The sequence below is a fragment of the Temnothorax nylanderi genome, unplaced genomic scaffold (assembly GCF_030848795.1).
Source record: "Temnothorax nylanderi isolate EJ_2023f unplaced genomic scaffold, tnyl_v1.0 TNYL_tig0389_pilon, whole genome shotgun sequence".
In the NCBI taxonomy this organism is placed as follows: domain Eukaryota; kingdom Metazoa; phylum Arthropoda; class Insecta; order Hymenoptera; family Formicidae; genus Temnothorax; species Temnothorax nylanderi.
This window is the reverse complement of record NW_027249451.1, coordinates 105,389-124,266: the sequence shown is the minus strand read 5'-3', so window position 1 is coordinate 124,266 and position 18,878 is coordinate 105,389. Positions and strand designations below refer to the sequence as shown.

The 18,878-nt window shown below is 41.8% G+C and overlaps 1 protein-coding gene across 1 annotated transcript; it reads left to right on the top strand.

Annotated features, from left to right (window-relative positions):
• Positions 1 to 1,027: 1,027 nt before the first annotated feature.
• LOC139782129 (uncharacterized) lies at positions 1,028 to 18,541 on the top strand. The gene is made up of 4 exons (XM_071721080.1): positions 1,028 to 1,095; positions 1,167 to 1,460; positions 8,631 to 8,642; positions 18,274 to 18,541. The coding sequence occupies exons 1-4, from the start codon at positions 1,028 to 1,030 to the stop codon at positions 18,539 to 18,541; spliced, it is 642 nt and encodes a 213-aa protein (XP_071577181.1).
• Positions 18,542 to 18,878: the final 337 nt, after the last annotated feature.

Below are 18,878 nucleotides of genomic sequence, written 5' to 3'. Positions count from 1 at the left end.
ACATTGTGTTTATCTTTACATTGTGATGTCGTTGCATGACGTTCCGCACATGAATTAGTACAATGTCTCTCGCATCTCTGAGAAATTGACGAGGGTCGATGTGTTTGGAATTTATCACCACACCAGTCAGTATACGACTTTCAAAAGCCGTATCTATCTCGCGCCATCTAAGTCCTGTCTCACTCGCACTGTATCCTGCACCCACATGCACGAAACGTTGACGTACCGAGTCTTTCAAACCTTCGAGTCGTGCGATACAAGCGATCAACGACTGTTTAAGACCGATCGATGACTGTTTAAGATTGATCGATAATCGCGGCCGTTTAATTCGGCTTTGTTCTTCCAACGATTCGATAAACTCGTCGTATCGTTGCTCCCACGCGGTAAAGTCTTCCCTCGAATTTAAAAGGGTGGATTGCTCCAACAACTCTTGCTCCATGTTATTACACGATCCTCTTTCTAACACAATTTGTTGTACTCACGACTTCCAATTCTCGACTACTGAGCGTATCCCCCAGATTCGTCAATTTATATTCTACTAATGATGCATCGTTTGCTTTTTTTATCATATCTAATTTCATCGTGATCTCAGCATCCGTACATTTGCGCCTTCCGAAAAAATGTACGATTTGCAGTTTTGCACGTGTTCGATGAAATCATCGCGAGACACGTCGCGACATGTTCTTGAAAACAATAACGCGCCATTGACGTATGCGAAATTGCAAAATTTGCAATTTTGCACGTGTTCGATGAAATCATCGCGAGACACGTCGCGATGTGTCTTTGAAAAAAAATCATATTTGATGCTATTGCCCGATGAGGTGATCTCATCACGAATGTTCTTGACAAAGATATCACATTTAACATATATGTGGATTGTGGTGGTGGTCACCATGCAGCAGCCGTACATTGGCGCTATTTGCAAGATTCGCAATTTTTTTGTACGTATAAATAGTCTACGAGGATTCTAGAACGCAGTCAAGAGATTGATACGGTTCGAGTACGTCGCAAACAGCCTCCAGTTACGATGAACACTCACGGTGCGAACTACTACGTTCCGATTCAGGATGAAACATGCGAGAAACAGCACAATGAGTAAGTACTGCTAATTTTCGTATATACTTGTGCAAAAGAAAAAACTTTTATAAAAAATTGTATTTTTTCAGTTTTGATAAACCTCGTTATACGCCTCGTATTTTGGGAAAAAGGTTTGCCTTGACATCGACAGCATATAAATTTTTAGATGTTGGAATCAACGCGGGACCTATGTCCTCTGTGGATATACTTATTGGCGATAACCAAGGCAATCGGATAATTCTGCCTCATGCAACGTGGGTGACGTTCATTGAAAAACGTGCAGATATTCAGCGACTCGTGCAGTCACCGGCGCCTTCATCGCTAGCGTTTCGAGATCTGGAACTCGTTAAAATACGTGACGCAGATATTGTAAAATTGACATCGTGCGACACCAGCTTGTACAGGGTGTATCATGACGATACAGAGCGGTACGGCGGGTTGCCCATTCGAGCAGGCGCGCATGGTCGTTCACAATTGCGTTGACTTCGGTGCATCACCTATAACCACTCGCATATCTTTTTTACAATAAAATGGACTTTGTAGCGCCCGAAGTTGCAATACAATTGTGACGGATTTCCGTAGCAGTAACGTTAAAACAGAAGTCGAGATGACAATACAGGTTATGAAATAAATTTTATTAAGAAAACGAAAGACATCTTCTCTCTTACGAAAAAAGCACGTACCATAGTCCATCATAATCATTATATATTATAATTTTATTACTTAAATTATTTTTTGCACACAATGTTTATGCACAGGACAAAAGTCAGCAATTAGTATATGTGTGCAAATTTAAATTATAAGTCGGCTAATAAATTTCATTCAATGTAAGTTTAAATAATGGCAGAAATCACCATTAACAAATCTTACAATATTCATTTTGTTTAATTAATAAATAATTTATCATTAAATTGATAATCAATTTAATATATCAATACTAATGAGCATTATATAATTTTTTATATAAATGATGCTGCTGCATCTTAAAAATCTTAATCTTAATTTCATAAACAAGAGGTTTATTAGTATAAAATATACATTTTAAATATGATGCTAATAAATAGTTTATATAAGGCAAATTATCATAATATTTAATGAATACTTTTCAGTAATAAATTCCTTGTAGATTTAAATGAGATTCAGTAGCATTATTTACATAAAGATGCTTATTAGCTTCAGTATATTGAATTAATTATTAATGTTAATGATGAAATATTAATAATCTGAAATAAATGTTGTTAGACATAAGATCCGCTGATAATCGTTTTTATCGTTATAAATAACGATGGAAACGGTTATCAACGGATCTCGTGCCTAATAACATTTATTTCAGATTATTAATATATATATATATATATATATATATATTGTCACGTCTTTTTCACTCCCGGAGCGGTCCGGGCCGTGTGACGGATCAAAAGGGGAAGGAGAGAAGGATGATAGGCCTCTCCGGCAGTTCTCTCGCACCTCCGACACTCCACTAACCGAATTTTATTGTTGGGCGCCAGACGCGTGAATTCGCGTCCGCGAAATCGCGAGAAACTAAAGAAAGAGACGCAAGGCGAAATAAGTCGGTGTGCGAGGAATCGGCTAGCTCGACCTAATAGCAGGGCGCGCCCTCAGAAAAGATTTCTAATAACGAGACAAAAAATATTCTTGACATGTTTAATCTCATCACAACCTGAAGTAGTATAAAAATTAAACAATATTGAGATTAAATCAATAATTCCTATTCTCTTCTCTCGAATAAAATAACATTGACTTAATATCTTGAGACAAGAATATATAAATTTAAGCTTATATATTCTTGCGTTTAGACTAATCTTCACGCGACGTTATAACTTACAACTTATAAGCTTAAATTTATATATTCTTGTCTCAATATATTAAGTCAATCTTATTTTATTCGAGAGAAGAGAATAGGAATGATTGATTTAATCTCAATATTGTTTCATAACGCGCGATGTTAGAGCCATAATATTAGGCGCGATCCGCACGACGGCCGCGCGCCGCGAAACGCCTGAGATGCATCTAAATATCCATTATCCAGATATTATTCCTGAAATAGGAAACTAAACTCACAAATACTTCGAAATCATAGCAGTCACGCAGATAATAATAGTAGAGTATTAAACTAACAAATAATATAGAATAAAAACTATGAGGAAACAATGTGCAAGTTTCTACTTGCACACTTTTTTATTATTTTAAAACATCATTTTTTGAAGTCTCAATTATTGAGACTTGAGATGTTCTAACTGTTCCCCTTAGAAAGAAATGAATAGTGAGTAAACTAAGGTTTTTTTTTAAAGTTAACCGACGTTTGTAAAATCATAATAGATTTCTTCGTCACCCATGAGGTACTACTGTTAAATGAAATCAGTAACTTATACAGTCATTTATAAAATAAACGCTCGACACTCGGTCAGCTTCGCAAAGTTCAAACATCGATTTCATACCTTCTTAAAAGGAGATTAACATTTAACACTACACTGTGTTTTTTATATAACTAAAAAACTAATCAACCAAATCTTAAAGAATTATATATGAAATAGGGGTAGAAAAAATTGAAAAAAAAACTCAAAAAACAATCTTTTCTTTGGTTTCTTCTACCCCAATTTTATATATAATTCTTTTAAATTTGGTTAATTAGAACCAACTTTATACACAATCAAAAGTTCATATACGAATTTACGAAAACAAAGCTTCCTCTATGAGGAAGCAATATATAATTTACCTGTTCTGAGACCCAATCACAAAATCTTTCTCGACGGAGCAAATCTTGGGGGAGTAACATTTGAGTTGTGTGTCTCTTGTAAGGATGCATTCTTAAATCTTTCTTAATAATTCTATGCGCCTTGTTATGGTCCATACCAAGATCATATCCGATACTTCTCGTGCTGGTGTGCGGATTTTCTGTAACTGCTTCTCTCACTTGATTGATAATTTCTTCCGGGCGATGATGATTTCGTGCGCGTGTTGACGTGTGTAACGTGCCATGCTGGATAAGGCGAGTTAATAAGGCATGAAAATACCCGTGTGCCGGGTGCCGCTTTTCAGGAAAGCGCTCAGCGTACAAAATTGCGGCCTGCCTTCCATTTTTACGACATTCGCCGTAAATTAATAATATATTGGCCAACTCTTCGTTAGTATAACGAGGACGTTCCATCGTTCACCGCGTTTTCAATCCTCGCGTTGCACGCAAGGAAAAGAACGTCGGACCAGATAGTTTTTTGTCCGTCTACGGAAAATGCACTCGTCTGTTTTAAAAACGTCAAATGGTGAACGATGGAGCATCCTCGTTATACTAACGAAGAGTTGGCTAATATGTTGTTAATTTACGGCGAATGTCGTAAAAATGGAAGGCAGGCCGCAATTTTGTGCGCTGAGCGCTTTCCTGAAAAGCGGCACCCGGCACACGGGTATTTCCATACCTTATTAACTCGCCTTGTCCAGCATGGCACGTTACACGCGTCAAAACGCGCGCTAAATCATCATCATCGCCCGGAAGAAATTATCAATCAAGTGAGAGAAGCAGTTACAGAAAATCCGCACACCAGCACAAGAGGTATCGGATATGATCTCGGTATGGACCATAACAAGGCACATAGGATTATTAAGAAAGATTTAAGAATGCATCCTTACAAGAGACACACAACTCAAATGTAGCTCCCCCAAGATTTGCTCCGTCGAGAAAGATTTTGTGATTGGGTCTCAAAACAGGTAAATTATATAGTTTAATAATGTATTAGCTATATTTTAAGCTTTCATACGAAATCGTGGCAAATAACTTTCATTTATCGAATATTTCTCGTTGACGCGTTTTTTATATCGTGGCTAATCATATCACCGTTTCTTCTAAAGTCTACGCGATAAAATGTCAACCTAAGTAATAAACAGAAAATTAATAATAATTTTTAACTAATTGCAAAAAAGGCATAAAAAACATGAAAAAAAAATACACAGATACATTATTGTACCTTTATATCATACAGATTTACGATATTGATGATATTGAGGATGACTACTTTCTGCGGAGTATATTATGGACAGACGAGAGCACTTTCCGCAGTGATGGCATGATTAATCGCCATAATGAACACCATTACGCGGTAGAGAATCTCCACTGTATAAAAGAAACGCACGTCCAGGGAAGATTCCACGTCAACGTTTGGATGGGGATTGTGGACGATACGATTATTGGACCGTACTTTTTCCCTGAAAATGTCAATGTCACGGCAGAAGTATATTACGAGTTTCTGGAGGAAACACTGCCCGGTTTGTTGGAAGATGTTCCATTACACATCCGCCCAAACATCATCTTCCAACAAGACGGCCATCCAGCCCATACTTCCCTTCTCGCCCGTAAGATTTTGAATCGTCGTTTTACGAACAGGTGGATAGGCATTCACAGTGATCTGCACGAGTGGCCACCGCGATCACCTGATCTCACGCCTCTGGACTTTTTTGCATGGGGTTTTATACGCGATCAGGTATATAAGACACTACCCATGAATCGCAACGAATTAATTGAAAGAATACGGGTAGCAAGTCGCGATATTACACCCGTCACACTAAGTAGAGTGCGACAAAATTTTATGCGGAGAGTCGCATTGTGTTTGGAGAACAATGGTGGACATGTAGAACATGTCCTGTAAAATAAATACATATTGTAAATACATTGGTTTAATTGCGTCAGGTGTGATTCGCGTTAGGACACCTAGATTATCCACGCGATATTGGTTGCGCCGAGATATTATTCGCGTTGGTGTGATTGTGCTCCGATGTTAACTGCGTGCAAGCCTTTGCGTTAGAATCATATTTGCGTCGGAATGTCGTTCGTACCGACATATTATTCGCGTTAGAATATTGATCGTGCCGATTGATTTTTCGAGTCGGGGTGTCATTCGCGTTATTCACACCGACTGATTATTCTAGTTAGGATATTATTTGCGTTAGGATATTATTTGCATTAAGATATTACTTGCGTTGACCTAATATTGCGTCCCGTTATTACTCGCGGTAATTCCGTACCTTTCCCCGCGTTAGTTTTAGTATTTCGTGTTATGCCAAGCGCCTAAGCGCCTTATTCTTCGCGTCAGGATACCCTTGGCGATATTACGCGTTGCGTTCGACCATTATTACGTTGGGATGTCACTTGTGTTACGTTCCCTATCTGCGTTAGATTAAGGCAATTTGGCGAAAGAATCCTTGCGCCGCTTGGGACCTTGAGTTCACGCGCTCCGAGCGTGACGCACGATTATTTCGCGTTTACTCCAGTTATGTCGCATTCGGTCGTAACTTCTGTAGATATTCTATATTATTTGTTAGTTTAATACTCTACTATTATTATCATCTGCGTGACTGCTATGATTTCGAAGTATTTGTGAGTTTAGTTTTCTACCAGTATTATCTTGCTCATCAACGACGCCTTCCGCGCGTTTACTAAATTAACGTAATTCTCCGCTTATTTCTGGCGTCCGCGTTACTGCCATTCTTATTGTTCAAAACTTGACGCCCGTGTTATCAGCTATCTATTTGCTTTTTCTGATTAATGAAAGCCGAAATGGCCGCATTGTTTTCCGAAAGTTATTCTACAATAAATGTTTCTTTTCATTTGTTAGCTGACTGAGTTAATGATTTGCGTGTCACCCCGCCGAACATCGCGCTGCCCTTAATCAACCCCGCCACCCTCAGAAAAGATTTCTAGATACAATGCTATTACTCTTAAATCTAATCATAAAATAGGATCGAAATAGGGCCAATTATATTTAGTATTGAAACAACAATATTTTAATCTTAAATAGAAAATTTCTTAAGTTTAGAATAAAATATTCTTGATACTATCCCTCTAACTTTCTCAGAAAGATGCAGATAGAACTTTGTGACAATCCTATAATATTCTTGATTCAATAATAGACGAATCTGAAAAAAAATCTTATTCTATTCTTGCAAAAAGAGAATTTGTAGATTGTTAGGAATCTATTATATTATTTTTTCAAGATCCTTTTTGTGATAGAATGAAATAAAGGTATTTATGAACAAAAACAGCTATTATTTTGTAACGTTTTATTATTACGTTTTTATACAAAACGTATGATTTTCGATTATTTTTATGATTTATGATTTTACACTTATGATCATACAAAACGTATTTGATAGAAAGCCGTTTTATTCTCCATTGATTTATCTTTCATAGAGAAATCAATGGAGAATAAAACGGAACGGAACCAATCGTTGATCATTAGCAATAATTCTGATGTTGGTTGCTGTATGGATAGCCAAATCTTGAAATTTTAAGTAATGCCATTGATCAGTTAAATCAATTTTATAAGCATGGAAATGAGTATTAAAATTTACTGTGGTAAGTTTCTTAAGTAAAAAATATACAATATTATCTCTGGATACAGATATTGTATAAATATAACCAAATTGAGGATTTTTACTTCTTTCCCAATCTACAACAACCAACATGCCATTCTCATAATGAGAGTCATTAATTTTAATCCATTTAACAATATTCCATTTTGCGAAACATATAACTTCAGGTAATATATAACGTGTTGGCGAATTTTATGGTTTCCGGGCGTAACTCCGGTTCGCCAATTGGCGTAAGATGCCAGGTCGACCCCGACAGGGATCCGACGTGCGGTTAGAATAAGATTTGGGAGGACACTTGATTTGGGAGGAAAGCACAAATATCGTTTAATCGTCAGGTTAATACAAATGATGGTTGACGCGCTCTCATTTGAGCACGACACTCGGCGCGCACGTGATTCGATGAGCGCTGGTCACGTGATACGAACATGTTCGTAGAGCGCGGAGGCGTTGGCAATTAAGACGCGCAATGTAGCTTGCACTTGATGAACGCACTTGAGGCGTTATGCTGCAGTCGCACTTGTTCGTAACACAAGACGCGAGAATGTTCACAAATCGTCGACTCGATCACGATGATCGAGCGCACAATGGCGAGGCACGCAGGGTGACTTATACGCGAATGTTCACTGCTCGCGGAGACGAGAGCGAATTGCAGCACGCACGAACGGCGCGATAATTAGCGGTGCTCTGACAGAGCGGTAAACTCGGATGCACGACGGTATATTTGAGACCGCGTGAACTGGAGTAAACGTTAACGGACGCACGACGGTATACGACCTCGTGAACCGGAGTACTTTTGGCTACTGAACGCGAACTCTCGTGTTTCGGGAGCTTTCCTTTGCGCGACGCGTATCGACCAATCACCTGCGTTTCCGGGATCATGCGATCACGGCATGACAGGATCGATACGTGTCGCGAGAGACTTCGCGGTAAGGGTTGACGGGGGGAGCGGCGCGAAATCCTTTCGTTCGGAGGGCGACTGACGGATGGCGTTACCGGTACGGTATTGATCCGCGATCGCGAGAAAATTACGGAACATAACCGCCCGCCGCGAATAACAATTCGCAACAATTCAATGCCGCCCGCCGTGACGAATTGTTGATCTCGAGCCGCTTGCCATTCGGAGCACTGCGAGTGCTGAAACAACTTAAACTAGAATGATCAATTTACATAAGACATGATACATAGGAATATTTACAAGTATTTACAAAGTTTTATTGTCGTATAGGCATCGTGGAATGTCACTCCGGAGTGTTTATATCGACCGGCAAAAATGATAGCTTGACCACGGCACGTTTGTACGTGGATCGCGTTGTTTTAACCGAGACGACTCGCGTGAGTCCGTCGTCGCCGGGGTGACACTCGACGATTCTTCCCAATTCCCATCTGCTGGGAGGAGCGAGAGGATTTCGCAGAAGTACTAAGCGTCCGACTCGAGCTAGATTCTGAATTTGACGCCACTTGGGGCGTTGCTGCAATGTATGCAGATAGTCATTTGACCAAAGCTTCCAAAAGCTGTCGCGCATCTGTGTAATTAGCTGCCACCGAGTGAGACGCGTTTCCTTTTCCTCAAGTAACGAGGGGGTGGGAGCGCTTGTCAGCGCCGTTCCTATCACGAAATGACTTGGTGTCACTGAATTATAATTATCGAAATTGTCTGAACCGGGAGCGATCGGTCGCGAGTTCAAACACGCTTCGATTTTACATAGGAGCGTGCTTAGCTCCTCGAATGTCAGCGTGTGCGCCCCGATGACGCGTTTCATGTGAAACTTGACGCTGCGGACGCACGCTTCCCAAAGACCGCCGAAATGCGGCGCGGACGGAGGAATGAAGTTCCACCGAACGCCTTGGGTTGCTATTCTATTTTGAAAATTCGAATCGCGAGTGGCCTCACTCCATGTGACGGAGATTTCGCGTTGAGCACCGTGGAAAGTCGTAGCGTTGTCCGAATACATATCACTGGGAACGCCGCGATGTGCACAAAATCGATCGAATGCAGCGATAAACGCGGGAGTCGTACAATCGCCAACCAACTCCAGATGAGTAGCTTTGACGGTCATGCAGACGAACACCGCGATGTACGCCTTTCTTGATGTGTGTCCTCGACCGGGAGTAGATCTGACCTGTATTGTTCCGGCATAATCTATCCCGCAGTGTAGAAACGCGCGACGCGTCGACGTGACGCGACACGAGGGCAGGTCGCCCATTAACTCGTGCGCGGCTTTGGCGCTTTCACGAGCGCATCTGACACATTTATGGAGAACAGCTCGTATCGTTTGACGCGCGCGCAAGATCCAGTATTGTTCACGTAGCAGGTGCAACGTGAATTGCAGCCCAGCGTGGAGGGCACGGATATGAGTTTCGCGTATTAACGCGGCAACTAACGGGTGTGCAGCGAGCACGACCGGGTGTTTCTTGTCGTCCGGAAACGCAGAATTGCGGAGTCGGCCTCCGACGCGAATAAGTCCGGTTTTATCGAGAAACGGGTTTAACGGTAGCAGTTTACTGCTGTTCGAGATTCGATTTAATGACTCTAATTGAGCGTACTCCACGGGGAATAACATTTGTTGCACTGTCTTGAGCCAGAATTCGCGCGCGAGATTAATTTCTTCCGGAAGAAGTAATATCGACGCGGGTTTTGAGGTCGCATTGACGGAATTTGAGCAACTCATTTCGCGAGCGCGGCGAGCGAATCGCATTACATAAGCGGTGACGCGCACCAGCTTGTTCCACGAGGAGAATTTTTCTCCGAGCTCCCATCGTTGGCAAGGGTGCACAAGGTGCACGGAAACGTGCGCTCGCTCTTCCGGTAGCGATTCTTGCAAATTTGATTGAGGCTCGGAGGGCCATTGATCTGCCGATAATTTGAGCCAGTCAGGCCCTGTCCACCATAGAGATTGCTGAATCAGATTTTCAGGTTTGACGCCCCGCGAAACGAGATCGGCAGGGTTTTGCTGTGATGGCACGTGATGCCATTCGACGTTTGGCAAGAGGGTTTGAACCTCATGCACCCGATTCGCGACAAACATTTTCCAACGTGAGGGTGGTTGCGAGAGCCAGGCTTTAGTGACCTTTGAATCTGTCCAACAATGGTAGATCTGAATAGCAATCGTGAGCGCGGATCGCACGGCGGCGATTGACCGCGCGAGCAGAACCGCGGCGAGCAACTCTAAACGAGGAATACTCATGGGCTTGAGCGGAGCTACTTTCGACTTCGATAGAAGTAGCGTAATTTCGACTGTTCCGTCAAGATGCGTAACCTTTAAATAAACAACCGCTCCGTATGCGGAGGCGTCGGCGTCGGCAAACCCATGAATCTCCGCGGTGAGTGTATCGGAACCGTAATCGGTCCAACGCGGAATGACGATTTGTCGCAGTATAGGTAATCGAGAATAGTAATCTCTCCACCTACGGAGAAGATCATCAGGGATTACATCGTCCCATTTACAGCGAAGAAGCCAGAGCTGCTGCATCATGATTTTTGCGGTGATGACCACTGGAGCCATCCACCCGAGAGGATCAAAAATTCGAGCGATTGTCGAAAGAATTGAGCGCTTCGTGTCGGGAGCCGACTCTGCAAGCGTGACGTCAAATTGAAAGACGTCCGTGTGAGGATGCCACTTGATACCCAGTATCTTGAGACGCTCGTCAGATTCGAGCGTTTTTGCGGAAGCAAGGCCATGATCCTGCGGATCGATGCCTTCGAGCAATACGGGATTGTTACTCGCCCATTTTCGGAGGTGAAATCCTGCTCGTTTCAAGAGAGAAATCAGTTGATCTCGCGTCTGAAGCGCGAGCGGTATGTCATCGGCGCCAAACACAGCGTCGTCGACGTACGTGTGAAGCCGTAATACCGGAACTGCCAAAGGGAAATCAGCGCCTTCGTCTTCGGCAAATTGCTCGACCACGCGAAGAGCGACGTTTGGCCCGTTTGCATTACCGTAGGTGACGGTAAGCAATAAGTATGCGATTAAGGGCCCGTCTGGCGCGGGTCGCCATAAGATCCTTTGATAATTTACATCGCTTTTGTGGACAAGAATTTGGCGATATATTTTGGCGATGTCGGCGGTGAAGACGAACCGAAATTGACGCCATCGCAAGAGAATGAAAGATAATTCGGGTTGTAATTTACGGCCGATTATTAGATGGTCGTTCAACGAGAGACCATTGGAGGTCGGTTGAGAGGCGTTGAAGACAACGCGCAAACGAGTTGTTGCGCTATGCTCGCGGACAACTGCATGATGCGGTATATACACTACTTGACCATCAGGGGGGTCATCGAGAGGTGCCTTGGTCATGTGGCCAAGACGCTCATATTCCGCCAAGAAGTCGTGGTATTCCTTCGCAAGGTCGGGATTCGACCTTAACCGTGACTCGAGACGCGAATACAACGCGATTGCAGACTTTTTTGAGTCACCAATGTCGATAGGGGGCTCCGATTTGAACGGCAGCCGCACTATATATTGCCCGTTGGGGGCACGAGAATGTGTAGACACGAAGTGTTCTTCGCATTGACTCTCTTCCGGTGAGAGATGAGTTTGCTGAGGAAGTTCTTCGACCTCCCAGAACCGTTTCAGCTGATCGGAGATTTCCGACAACACCGTGCAGTGGTGCGTTTGAATGCGAGTCGGCCGTGACTGCGACGGCATAGGCATTGGTCCAGACAGGAACTATCCAAAAATCGATTTTTGAGCTACGGGCTCATGAGGGGCGCGATTACGGACCTCCGGCAGTAAAATCGCGCCATACAAATCAGCACCGATAATGACGTCAATCGGCGCCGCGCTAGTCGGATCGTTATCAGCTAGCGTAAGTTCGCGAATGTACGACAGTTTCGTTATATCCGGAACGCTTTGCGGAATGTAAGTCGTGAGCGACTTGAGAACAAGAGCGGAAACGGAGGGCGCCGGGCCCGTGCCGTCACGCGCTGACACATGAACTTTAGCTGCGCTGCGTGCGGTGGCAGCGGTCTCGCCGATCCCAGTGATAGATACGGAGACGCGCGTACGCGGGAGACGCAATCGCTGAGCTAAACGTTTGGTGATCAAAGTAGTGACCGAACCTTGATCCAATAACGCGCGGACTATACTATGTCGACCGTTGAGCCCGCGCACCTTAATCCAGGCGGTAGCTAACAAAATATTTGATTTTGAAAAGCTAGTGTGAGACAATAAATGCGAAGTGACTTCGTCAGTGAAGTCTGTTTTCGTTTCCGTAGATGAAGGTGAGCTCTCACTTGTCGAACTATTATTATTTACATCGGTCGTGTGAAGCAACGTATGGTGCTTCTGCTGACATTGACGGCATGTGTTCTTGCTCGAACACGCATCGCGAGTGTGCCGTGTACTCAAGCAATTGTAGCAACAATGATATTTCTTCGCGAGATCACGCCGTTGAGCGACGCTTTTATTGTGAAAGTCCGGACACGCGGACAAGAAGTGCGTCTTTTGACACATGGGACATTTGGTCGAACTTGCATTCGCTGCGTGACTCTGAACAGAGGAATTTTGTTTATTGCCCTTGACTTGAGACGAAGCCGGGAGAACATTATCGAGCGCTCGTATTCGTGATAGAAGAAATTTATCGAGTCGATCGTATGTTGGATACTCTGACGTATCGCCAAGTTGCAATTCCCAGGCCTTTCGTGTGAATTTATCCAGCCTTTGTACGAGCAAATAAACCAAAATGTCGTCCCAAGTGTCAACAGACCGACCGAGATTCCTTAACGATTGTATCGCTATGTTCGCCTTATTGCGCAACGCGGTGAGAGCCACTGCGGAATCAGAAGTCGCTTGGGGAAGCGTGTGCAGAGCGTGTATGTGATCATGTACTAAGCGACGGCGATTATCATATCGCGTTATTAGCAAACTCCAAGCTATCTTAAAATTCGCGTCAGTTAATGCCATATTGCGTATGGCATCGCTGGCTTCACCCTTCACGCAAGAGTGCAGATACTGCAAGCGATTAACATCTAACAATTCGCGATTATCAATGATTAAGGCTGTAAATTGATCTCGAAACGCTTCCCACTCGCGAAACTCCCCCGAGAATTTAGGAAGACTTATACGCGGCAGGTGCGAAAGAGAAAACGCGGACTGATCCGTGCGCATCGTCGATGCGGCAAATGACTGGTTGTGACTCACGACCGGCTCCAACTCCTCCAGGCTCTCCGACATGTGGTCCAGGGCTGCTTGGTAGGCGTTGTGCGTAGTCTCGAAGTGATTGTCCTTGAAGTAGGACAGGGATGCTCGCAGGTCCTCAGGGATGGTCTTGGCTACAGCGGCGTGTCCGCTGACGAACTGATTCCATGTCTCCTTGAGAGCGGAGATCCTCGAACGGACCTTTGCTGGCGTTAGGTTGCTTCGCCCGAGCTTCTTGAAATTCTCAAGACAACGCTCGATCACTCTTTGGAGTTGCGGTTGACCGCCCAATTGCTCTGCCATTTCGCACCAGCTGGTTTGACTCGTCCTCAACAAGCACGCCGATCCGGCTCGAAGGACCAGAAATTATGTTGGCGAATTTTATGGTTTCCGGGCGTAACTCCGGTTCGCCAATTGGCGTAAGATGCCGGGTCGACCCCGACAGGGATCCGACGTGCGGTTAGAATGAGACACTTGATTTGGGAGGAAAGCACAAATATCGTTTAATCGTCGGGTTAATACAAATGATGGTTGACGCGCTCTCATTTGAGCACGACACTCGGCGCGCACGTGATTCGATGAGCGCTGGTCACGTGATACGAACGTGTTCGTAGAGCGCGGAAGCGTTAGCAATTAAGACGCGCAATGTAGCTTGCACTTGATGAACGCACTTGAGGCGTTATGCTGCAGTCGCACTTGTTCGTAACACAAAACGCGAGAATGTTCACAAATCGTCGATTCGATCACGATGATCGAGCGCACAATGGCGAGGCACGCAGGGTGACTTATACGCGAATGTTCACTGCTCGCGGAGACGAGAGCGAATTGCAGCACGCACGAACGGCGCGATAATTAGCGGTGCTCTGACAGAGCGGTAAACTCGGATGCACGACGGTATATTTGAGACCGCGTGAACCGGAGTAAACGTTAACGGAAGCACGACGGTATACGACCTTGTGAACCGGAGTACTTTTGGCTACTGAACGCGAACTCTCGTGCTTCGGGAGCTTTCCTTTGCGCGACGCGTATCGATCAATCACCTGCGTTTCCGGGATCATGCGATCACGGCATGACAGGATCGATACGTGTCGCGAGAGACTTCGCGGTAAGGGTTGACGGGGGGAGCGGCGCGAAATCCTTTCGTTCGGAGGTCGACTGACGGATGGCGTTACCGGTACGGTATTGATCCGCGATCGCGAGAAAATTACGGAACATAACAAAAACTAGAAAATTCTTTTACCTCAGTCCTATATGGACAGTCTGAACGGATGAAAATGATATTTTCAAGGATAAACCTCTCCCAGCCAGTAACCGACAGCAAAATTTAAGTTGGTGCCTTTTATAGCTATAGAATAAGATCAATTGATTCTGTTGGCAGACGAATAGGCTATTTGTTTTCCTTCTCTATGTTTAGCTTCCATTCTAATACATGATAATGGCTCAAGAGGACCTATTTCAGGAATAATATCTGGATAAAGGATATTTAGATGTATCTCAGGCGTTTCGAGGCGCGCGGCCGTCGCGCGGATCGCGCCTAATATTATGGCTCTAACATCGCGCGTTATGAAACAATATTGAGATTAAATCAATAATTCCTATTCTCTTCTCTCGAATAAAATAAGATTGACTTAATATCTTGAGACAAGAATATATAAATTTAAGCTTATATATTCTTGCGTTTAGACTAATCTTCACGCGACGTTATAAGTTATAAGTTATAACGTTGCGTGAAGATTAGTCTAAACGCAAGAATATATAAGCTTAAATTTATATATTCTTGTCTCAAGATATTAAGTCAATGTTATTTTATTCGAGAGAAGAGAATAGGAATTATTGATTTAATCTCAATATTGTTTTATTTTTATACTACTTCAGGTTGTGATGAGATTAAACATGTCAAGAATATTTTTTGGCTCGTTATTAGAAATCTTTTCTGAGGGCGCGCCCTGCTATTAGGTCGAGCTAGCCGATTCCTCGCACACCGACTTATTTCGCCTTGCGTCTCTCTCTTTAGTTTCTCGCGATTTCGCGGACGCGAATTCACGCGTCTGGCGCCCAACAATAAAATTCGGTTAGTGGAGTGTCGGAGGTGCGAGAGAACTGCCGGAGAGGCCTATCATCCTTCTCTCCTTCCCCTTTTGATCCGCCACACGGCCCGGACCGCTCCGGGAGTGAAAAAGACGTGACAATATATATATATATATGGGGCATTCTTTGTCAACGAGAGACCCCCCGCCCCCAAAGTTGGTTTTGACGTAAAGAGTTCTAATATGGCTTAAAATTTAGGTAATTATATCTACTTTTAAATGCAAAGTGGCAAAATAAAAAATTCAAGATGGCCGATCCAATATGGCGGATAATGTACATAAAATTGCTTAAATTCGCTTGAAACTCGTTACTCGGGGGTTTTTGGTGTCGCTGAACACGAATCTGACATTAGATTTTCAAAATTCAAAATGGCGGATCCAATATGGTGGACGATTTTTTAAAATTATATCGAATTCACATGAAAATTTTTACACGGGGGTTTTAAGGTGATTGAATAGAAATGTGACATAAGATATTCAAAATTGAAACAAAAGCGGATCCAACACAATGTTCCCAAAGCATAATAAATAGCAAGACAAGTTTTCAGTCCAATAAGCAAAGGCAAAGCAATATGAAAGTTCAGGCAGTGAAGGCAAGACTAGTTAAGGTTCCAACTAGTAAAAGTAAGACACGTTGCTGGAACAAAAAGCAAAGGCAAGACAATAACATAGTTTAGCATATTTATTTTACGCATTATTTTTATAATAATTTCGTACATTATGTCATTACCGTTTTACATAGGAAACGAATATTGGCAGAAAATATGAAAATCTTCAAAGATATAAACAAAAGCAATGTAAAAATATTGCGTTAATGTATGTGTGTACTGTATTATCTAGATATACACTTATTATGTTAAATATTATTACTAATAATGTATTTATTATTTTCTATATTTTAAGTAACATTTTTGTTGAATATGACTATGTTAAATGAAACTATGACAACATATGAGGTATTTACTACATTGAAATATTTAATATATCATTAACGAGATTTGTTTAATAATCAGCTTTGGCTGATTATTGGCTGAAATAACCAGCAATTGTCTTGCCTTTACTGGTTGAGCCCTTAACTAGTCATTACTTTGCTGGTTGGACCAGCAACGTGTCTTACTTTTACTAGTTGGAACCTTAACTAGTCTTGCCTTCACTGCCTGAACTTTTATATTGCTTTGCCTTTGCTTATTGGACTGAAAACTTGTCTTGGTATTTATTATGCTTTGGGAACATTGTGTTGGATCCGCCTTTGTTTCAATTTTTAATATCTTATGTCACATTTCTATTCAATCACCTTAAAACCCCCGTGTAAAAATTTTCATGTGAATTCGATATAATTTTAAAAAATTGTCCACCATATTGGATCCGCCATTTTGAATTTTGAAAATCTAATGTCAGATTCGTGTTCAGCGACACCAAAAATCCCCGAGTAACGAGTTTCAAGCGAATTTAAGCAATTTTATGTACATTGTCCGCCATATTGGATCGGCCATCTTTAATTTTTTATTTTGCCACTTTGCATTTAAAAGTAGATATAATTACCTAAATTTTAAGCCATATTAGAACTCTTTACGTCAAAACCAACTTTTGGGGCGGGGGGTCTCTCGTTGAGAAAGAATGCCCCATATATATATATATATATATATATATATATATTAATAATCTGAAATAAATGTTATTAGGCACGAGATCCGTTGATAACCGTTTCCATCGTTATTTATAACGATAAAAACGATTATCAGCGGATCTTATGTCTAACAACATTTATTTCAGATTATTAATATTTCATCATTAACATTAATAATTAATTCAATATACTGATGCTAATAAGCATCTTTATGTAAATAATGCTACTGAATCTCATTTAAATCTACAAGGAATTTATTACTGAAAAGTATTCATTAAATATTATGATAATTTGCCTTATATAAACTATTTATTAGCATCATATTTAAAATGTATATTTTATACTAATAAACCTCTTGTTTATGAGATTAAGATTAAGATTTTTAAGATGCAGCAGCATCATTTATATAAAGAATTATATAATGCTCATTAGTATTGATATATTAAATTGATTATCAATTTAATGATAAATTATTTATTAATTAAACAAAATGAATATTGTAAGATTTGTTAATGGTGATTTCTGCCATTATTTAAACTTACATTGAATGAAATTTATTAGCCGACTTATAATTTAAATTTGCACACATATACTAATTGCTGACTTTTGTCCTGTGCATAAACATTGTGTGCAAAAAATAATTTAAGTAATAAAATTATAATATATAATGATTATGATGGACTATGGTACGAGCTTTTTTCGTAAGAGAGAAGATGTCTTTCGTTTTCTTAATAAAATTTATTTCATAACCTGTATTGTCATCTCGACTTCTGTTTTAACGTTACTGCTACGGAAATCCGTCACAATTGTATTGCAACTTCGGGCGCTACAAAGTCCATTTTATTGTAAAAAAGATATGCGAGTGATTATAGGTGATGCACCGAAGTCAACGCAATTGTGAACGACCATGCGCGCCTGCTCGAATGGGCAACCCGCCGTACCGCTCTGTATCGTCATGATACACCCTGTACATGAAACCGTCAAACGTACTCTTCTTGTTCGAACTAGAACATTGTGTCGAGAATGTGTATTTTCAACTATGCCAAAATGTTCATGGCGTAAGTGAAAAATTTAAACAATTTGTAACTATTTTACGTCAAAATTGTATCACCGATAAATATAATGCAGTTAGAATCTTGCGTGATATTTATGATAAAAATTCAATTATTGATTGTGAACTGTTGGCGTATGCTGCAGATAATATTGTACACGATGTATTACATGAGAAATAAATGTATATTAAAATGCATATCACTGTATCTAAAATTATTTTTCCTTCTGTCTACCGTTCCCTTGTCCACCGTCAGCGGTTTAGAATTACAGAGCGGTAACTCTCGATAAGAATGCGCGTGCCGCACTCGTCGCGCGATCATTAAACGTTTTCTCTCATCTGTCTCATATAAATTATTAAATATTCTTCCTCTTATTTCCAATAAATAAATCACTTAAAATAATATAAAAAATAATCTAACTATAATGGGTGACGAGAGCGAGAAGACGCGCACGAACGGGGGCCGGGAGCGAGAAGACCGCGCGCGAGGGAGAGAGATAACGCGAACGGCGGAGAGG

Excerpts from the sequence above, each read along its gene's own strand:
- LOC139782129 (XM_071721080.1), top strand. The coding sequence starts at position 1,028 with ATGAACACTCACGGTGCGAACTACTACGTTCCGATTCAGGATGAAACA. Across the intron at positions 1,096-1,166 it reads TGCGAGAAACAGCACAATGA|TTTTGATAAACCTCGTTATA; the intron begins GTAAGTACTGCT and ends GTATTTTTTCAG.